The 7,987-nt window shown below is 35.5% G+C and overlaps 1 protein-coding gene across 1 annotated transcript in view; it reads right to left on the reverse strand.

Moving 5' to 3' along the window:
• Positions 1-7,987, reverse strand: part of WDR49 (WD repeat domain 49) — a 259,423-nt gene that overhangs the window by 62,985 nt on the left and 188,451 nt on the right. Inside the window, exons 12-14 of the mRNA XM_006861854.1 lie at positions 3,778-3,942; positions 1,475-1,662; positions 392-589 (exon numbers count right to left, since the gene is read on the reverse strand). Coding sequence (XP_006861916.1) covers positions 392-589; positions 1,475-1,662; positions 3,778-3,942 — 551 coding nt within the window. The remainder of the gene's footprint in view (positions 1-391; positions 590-1,474; positions 1,663-3,777; positions 3,943-7,987) is intronic.

The raw sequence follows: 7,987 nt of genomic DNA on the forward strand, positions 1-7,987 counted from the left end.
GGCACTTAATAACAGCAACAAATATTTGGTTATTAAATTATTATTTGACAGTCATAGTAATATATATGATATGACATATCCACATTATAATTTACTACAATATGAAGCTGCTGGAATTAACTTATTTTTTTCAGAAGTCCTGGAATATTTTAAACCATACAGAACCACCATCTTTTCATGTCTCTGGTATTTTCCATTTAATGGAATAATCATGGTTCAAGGCATAAAAACAAGAGATGCCTGGAGCTACAGTTTCAGAAATGAAGACATTTGAATCTTGTCCGCTATTTAAATTGACATTAAGTAGCTGACAAGATTCAAATTGAAATAAGCCCAAGTACATACTAAATGTCAAGTAAATACTAGAATATTAAAGAAGCAATATTTCTACCTGACCAAAGATCCAAGTTCCAGAACAGCAAACATCAGTCACAGATATGCTGCGATCAGCTGAAGAGGAAATGATCAATGATCGGCCACTCAGTTCACACATCTCTAAGCAACTTATCCTGTCTTCATGGGGTTGGAAGGATCTGATCAGAGTAGGGGGCTGTGTGACTTTGTTCTTACTGGAATTACAGCAGTATTCCTGCATGAAGAAAATTATAAGATGTGTAAAAGAAATTCAAATAGTAAATGGCTGTAAGGAAATGAGAAAGAAGCACATTTGGGAACAATGTGCTCTGATCCAAATGCAACAGAAATATCCATGAAATCAAAGGTAAAAATGGTATATATATATTTTAATTTCTAACAAATATCACTGACTTGAGAGTAAAAACAAGGTGGGAAGGGGGGGAGGAAAGATGAGAGAAAAAAAGTATACTTCTTAGTTATTTTAAAACCTGGTGCGGCTATTCTGACTCGTAGAGACCCTATTGAACAGAGTAAAACTGTCCCATAGAATTTCCAAAGCCGTAATATACAGAAGCAGAGTATCATATCTTTCTCCTACTAAAGACAGTTCAACTTTTATCCTTTCATTTAGCGGCTAAGCACTAAACCATTGCATTGCCAGGGCTCCTTTAACTGTGCCAGTCATATCTTATAAAGTTTTATATTATTAGAAATTTGAACTGATAATCAGTGACACTAAAATCTCAAATTCACAATAGCAATAATATCAGTTGGAAAGCCATTACTCCATTAAACTTAGGTTTACAGTCTTATTTCAAACATGACATATCTTTTTTTATGTTCAAACAATGCTATAGTAACCTACTGACAACATTGCATTTTGAGATTGTGTGACTGATTTGATTATATATTAACAGAAGACTTTCAATATGGAGGAAAATCTGATTTTCTCTATAAATAATTTAACTCTGATCATTACATGTGAAGGTTTTCCCTAAAATAGTCAAACTGATCATTTTTTCCTTTATTCAGGAAATAGAACCAAACTGTCTGCTTTATAGTATCTGCAACAAAAAGTCAAAATAGTAAAGATTATGTGAGAAAAGTTTCTATTTACCTCGATATTCCAGATTTTCAACCAACCATCAAGATCTCCTGTGACAAGATATCGATTCAACTTATCAGTAGACATAGTAATGGAACCTGCTCCAGTATGAGCCAAAAATTCAGCCAGAAGTTGCTTCTTAGATGTGTCCCAGAATCTGACATAACCTGATCCTCCACATGAAACAAGGTTAGCTCCTTCTACATGTAAGTGAAAAATCTAATTATAAAACTGTAGCAAAATTAGAAACAACATCTTCAGTAACTCATCCTGAGGAAAGCATAAAAGGATTGCAGAGGTGGGCATATTCATAATGAATTCCCAAGACAGTCAGTCACTCTATCCAATTCTTTCAAATATAAAATGGAGATGAACACTGCTGGGTTGTGCTGAGTATTAAATGGAAATATAAACTGTCCCATTGAATTTAATTTCTTTCCCTTTCTTTCATCCATTTTTCAAATATTATTTGGTTTTTAAGGTTAGATAGAATTCATTTGTTTCTGCAAATAAACTTTAATTTCAATGTCTTGATAATATGCCAGTTACATAAAAGCTATCCTCTTGAATAACCCATTGGATGTATACACCAAAGATATGAAATGTCACTTGAATAGATTTGAATACATATATGTAGTTATAGCAAACTGGCTAATGATTTTTATTTCTCTGTATAACAGCATGAATAGAGTTCGATTTGCAAGTTTGCTTTATTTATTTTTTAATCAAGAATTCATTATAAACCATGTAAAACCTTTTTGTTGTTGTTATTCATAGGCCTAACTTTTTCATTCTGAATTTTTATATGCTTTGTAGAGTTTTTTACCTAAATTATTCTTCCGTGGCAATGTTCCTGCTATTATTTGATAAATTTGTAGATAGCTTATAATTTGCTTCACAAATGTAATGCCGATTAACAATTATATCTATTTAAGGTAGATTTAATGGCAAGTAGCCACTTCAGTGGAAACAAGTTTGGGAATACTGATGGCATTAAGAAGAATTAGTGTTGAGAAAATGAGAGCAATTTCAGGATAATGGTTTATAATTGTGAGAATGAGTGAGTTCCAAAAAATAGAAAAAAATTGGGATCTGACATTTCAGAGTCTATCTAAATATCCTACAATGTTACTAAAACTCTATGGTGATATATAAATTTACTGGTTCTTAATTTTGAAATTTTTATGTGAAAATAATGCATGTTTTCCATCTGAAAAAGAGTTATGGGACAGTGACCATAGACGACACAGTTTATATATATTAATTTCTTTTTTGAAACATAACACATATGGCTAGATTAAAATTCTTCTTTGAAAAAGACTTGTCAAATAAAATTATTTTAGATAAAAGATTTTTTTAAAAAAAGCATTATTCTCAAAAGCAGATTTTTTATTTTTGATAAGATACAGCCTGAATCTCTAAAATGCTAAGAGTCACTGAAAACAGGGGAAATTAAACAACTTAATTTATCTATACCATATCAAATAACTATAGTAAACCAAACAGCAGCACCCGTACTAGCATATGCCTCAGCAGGTACTTTTTCTAGAAAAAGTACCCTGACTTTTTCTAGAAAACATACATACACACACAAACACAAACAAACTATCAATACAGAAAGCAGGTAATCCTTGACCAGGGATCAACAGTTATCTCAAATAATGCTATTGTCCCATCCCTAAATTTCCCAGTATTTTCTCTCAGCCCATTTGATTCAGGTGTACCATCAATCTTAGACTCTACTCTTCTGCCTTGTCTATCAAAAGTACATTTCTTGCTGAACCCCCTACCCCACTGAAACCTCTTTAGGCTATAACACCAGTTTCAATTTGTGTCCATGTAAATAATTTACGAGATTTGTGGCACAGCTAAGCACTCAGCATTAAATGAAAGGTAGGCAGTTAACTAACTGGTCTATGGGAGAAAGATGCGGCAATCTTCCACGAACACCTTCATCCTTAGAGAATCTACAAGGGGCGGTTCCTCTTTGTCTTACAGGGTCAGTATGGGTCAGATTCAACTTCATAGCAATGGTTTTGGTGTTTTGGGTTGTTTTGTTGGTTTTGTTTAACCCTCACATATGTAGCACTGCACAAAGTGGTAGTAGAATTTAGTCTGAGTCTATATCCTGAACCACTTCCTCAAACCCAACCTCTGACTGGCCTCCCATGACCTAGTGCTAACTGTTAGACAGATGTGTCAATCTCTATTAAGACTTAGATAAGAATATATTGAACTTTCCTTGTTACTTTCATTTCTAATACTTTACAATATATCAGAGCACTCTACTATCAAAATATAAATATATTTTTTACCTGCCACAGCAATGTTTTTTCTTGATTCAAGGAAACAAAGCCTCATTACAGCATTATTACCCTCAGTGTCAATCTCAGAGGAGGAGGTTCTCAGAGTGGTCTGGTCTTTGAGGGGAATGGTGGGGCTGCTCCTACCTGCACTGAGAAGCTTATGAGACTCTATATCTGTGAGGGAGAGAAAACCAGGTGTCATAATAAAGAGAAATGTTGGCTTTTCAGTCTATTGCCTACTAAAAACAGCTATGTTATCTCCATCATTGTCTTGGATAACTCCATCAACTTTCATAATATATTTCCAATCAACAACACCCATCAAGCCTCTGTGGCATTTTATTCACTTCTTCAACTCCAGCCTAAAGGATGGTTTGGTTTCATTTTCATTTTGCATATTTCATTCATATGTTTTCCCTTGACATGAATTAATATGAACTTCATTTTGTAGTCATTGCTAATATCTTAGAAATCCTTATATGCCCAAGACCACTGTAATTCTAATATCATGGAATTTTAAGTGAATTAACCATTAATATTTATCCTATAATATCTTAATCAACATAAATAAGAAGTAATCACTATTTAAATATGTTTAAATTATCATTTTTTAAGCAATACTATGAGAAAAGGTTAAAAAATGCTCTACCCTCAGGCTATAGTATTTATTTTAATCAGCTTTTATAAAATACAAATACATTTTTTGGCATAATCTTCTTGCTTTTCAATACATTTTGTCCATCTGTCAATGAGCTTTTGTTTTCCCTATTAAAAAATGTTTTAGGCTGAACTGCACCACAAATGTACCCCTCTCTTCACTTTTTCATCAGAGGTGAACTTTTGTCCTAGAAGGGTTGCTTTCAGGGGAGCAAATAGGTTAAAGTCCAATGGAGCAAGATCAGGACTCTAGGGAGGATGTTTTATCACCTCGAAACAGAGTTTTACAGAGCGTCAACAGTATAGGCAGAGGTGGGCAGACGTGCATTGTCATGCAAGATCATGGTGCCATTAGATAGCTGTCCTCTGTGTTAAATCTGAAGTCTAGCCTTCAGTTATTCAATGAGCATATTACTGTAACAAAAACTTGATTGTTGAACCTTTTTCCTGTTAATTTTCCAATACTAGCCCTTGATAATCCCAGAAAACTGTAAGCACCAATTTTCCAGCTGATCATTGACTTTTGAACTTTTTTCTTGGTCAGCGATTGAGGATGTTTCCATTCCATACTCTGCCATTTACTTTCAGACTCATAGTGATGAATCCATGTCTCATCACCAGTAATGATTTTTTTAAAGGAAGCTTTTACGTTCCTTCAAGTATCAATCCAAATTTTGTTTGCAGATGCCCAAATGCTTCTATTTATGCTCTTCCATGAGTTGTTGAGGTACCCATCTGGCACAAAATTTTAGAAACCCATGTCTGTTGTGGATAATCATAGAAAGAATCATGGCTGATTTTAAAATGGTTTGCAAAAAATCCACTATCACTCATTTATTCGACAGAATCATTTCACGTGCACGCTCAATGCTGTCATCAACCATGGACATGGACTAGTGTTTTAATATAACTAGAGGGTGGATAACATTTGACTCATCTTCATATTTGTTAGTGAGTTACCATAAGAGGGCATTATTAACTGTACTTCAATTACCAGCGTCTTCTTGAAAACCCTATAGTGGGTCACTATGGGTTGGAACCAAATCAATGGCACTTAACAACAACAACAACAATTATCTAATGATATCATCTCCAAGCCACACTAATAAATATTGGGAAAAGTCATCTTACAGCCTATGAATGGCACTTACATAGTTATAAAAAATATTTATAACAAAGTATTTTCAAAATTCCTAAGCAAGAAATCTGTAGCAATGTTTTGAATATAGTGGACTAGGCAGACAATCTACATGGACACTCTACAACAAAGATAAGAGAGCAAATGAAACAGCCACAGATAAAAATTCTGGAACCCTGAACTTCAGAGGAAAACTGAAATAAATGAATTGATTGCTTGCTTGGAGAAGTTGACCAGGGACAGAGAGAGAGGGAAATGGACTAGACCATCTTGTGAGCAGCTTTGGTAACAGAAGCAGGCCTGACAGAGCAGATTAACACAGGCAGCAGTAAGGTGTGATTCCTTCTTCTTTTACATGCTTACCTGGTGACCAAAGGTGTGACTGACAAGCTCCCACCCTCATCTACCCCCAGCATAGCTCCTACTCTCCAGGAGTTTGGATCCATGTAGTCAGTAGCCATGCCAGTGTGAGGCAGGGGCCAGCTAGGCTACTTTGGTGTCCTGTTTTGATGCCAGGAATCAGGCAGACTCAGTTCCAGAACTAAAAATCCATAGAGCCACCAGATTAGCACTGAACCAATCACCTTGTACCCCTTTGCTCTGTGGTCCTAATAGACACTGAAAGCAGTTCCATCAAGGGCATCCACAAACTTCTTCTGGATTGAGTGCCCTGAACATGGATTACACTGAGGCCCATAGGAACTCCATCTAGGGCCAGGAACTCCACTGTCATGCCCCTCCCACACTCACCTTGTACTCATTGGCTTGCATGATCTCACCCCACCCCCAGAGTTTTCTTTCTGAGTCCAACAGCTACACTTGTTATTTTGTTTTTATTTGGGGATTTCTTTTTCTGTTGTCTCATTGTTTTTGTTTGTGTTTCCATTTGTTGTTTCTTTGTTTTGTTCATTTGCTTTGTTTTTGTTCCCATTTCTCGTTTCATTGTTTTTGGTTGTTTATTCTTTCTTGTCCTTCTCTTTTTTTTTCATTATATTGAATTTTATTCCTTCTATCTCCACTATTGGAGTCTTAGTGTGGCATTGTGGGTTAATGTGCAGGACTGTAGAGTTGTTTGAACCACACAGCTGGCTGTTTAAGCTTGCTAGTCACTCCTAAGAAACCGTGTACATGTTGCTGTGGGTCAGAACACACTCAACAGCACTTAACAACAACAACAACATCTCCACAATTGTTTTTCCTTCTTTTCTTCTGTTTCTCATTTCTCCTCTTTTTTTCTTCTTTGTTTGCCTTTGCATCTTTCTTTACTACTCTCAACTTTCTCATTTCATCTTCCCTCTCCCTGGCTTTTCTTATTGTTATTCTTTCTTTCTTTCATATCCTCTCTTACTTTTCTCTTATATAACTCCATTTTCCTGTCCCCCTTTTCCCTTTTTTACTTATTAAGTGTCATTCTTTTAATTTCCCTCTTTTATTTTCTTATTTTTCTCTTCTATAGCTCCACTTCCCTGGCCCTCTTTTGCCTTTAAAATGAAAATATTATTTTTCTCTGGTTGTTACCTGTTTTTATTTCTATTTTCCCTTTATTATTTTATCTTTTCATTGTTGATTCCTTCTTTGTTCGTTCTGTTTTGTTTTCTTGTGTATGGTGGGAGGAGTTTTCTCTTTCCCACTCAGCAGGAGACAACAGCCGTGCCCATACAATCCATCTACCAACATACCCTAGACAGCTCCACCTACTGGACGAAAGCTAATACAAGCTCTTAAACCACCTGAATAATGATAGACAACAGCCAACACCAGACAAACTCACCCTAAACTGAGGTGCATAAACAGTGAATGACAGTGGTATGCATGCTTCTATTTTCTAACTACACCCACAAGAGACCGTTGGTGAGAACCGAAAAACACATCAATAAACAATCATCAATTAAATATAAATACAATATTTAATTGATGCCTACAATGTTCCAAAGGGGCTCTGGTAGCGTAGTGGTTACAAATCGGGCTGAGGTTACTTCAAGTGCCATGTCTTGAATCAGGCACACCTTGGTCCTCAAACTGACATCTTTGTTCTTCAACACTTAAAAGAGTTCTTGTGCAGCAGATTTGCCTAATGCAATGCATCCTTTGATTTCTTGACTGCTGTTTCCATGAGTGTTGATGGTTGATCCAAGAAAAATGAAGTCTTTGACAACTTCAATCTTTTCTCCATTTATATGAATGTTGTACATTAAGGTGCAACTCCAACCAAAGGCTGTGGTCTTTGATCTTCATCAGTACTATTTTAAGTCATCATCACTTTAAGCAAACAAGGTTGTATCATCTGCATATCACAGGTTGTTAATGTCTTCTTGCAATCCTGATCCTCTGTTTTTCCTCATATAATCCAGCTTCTCAGATTATTTACTAGGCATACAGATTGAATAAGTATGGTGTTCAGTTTGGAGTGAGAAAACAAAAAGG

This window comes from Chrysochloris asiatica, unplaced genomic scaffold, assembly GCF_000296735.1.
Source record: "Chrysochloris asiatica unplaced genomic scaffold, ChrAsi1.0 scaffold00043, whole genome shotgun sequence".
In the NCBI taxonomy this organism is placed as follows: domain Eukaryota; kingdom Metazoa; phylum Chordata; class Mammalia; order Afrosoricida; family Chrysochloridae; genus Chrysochloris; species Chrysochloris asiatica.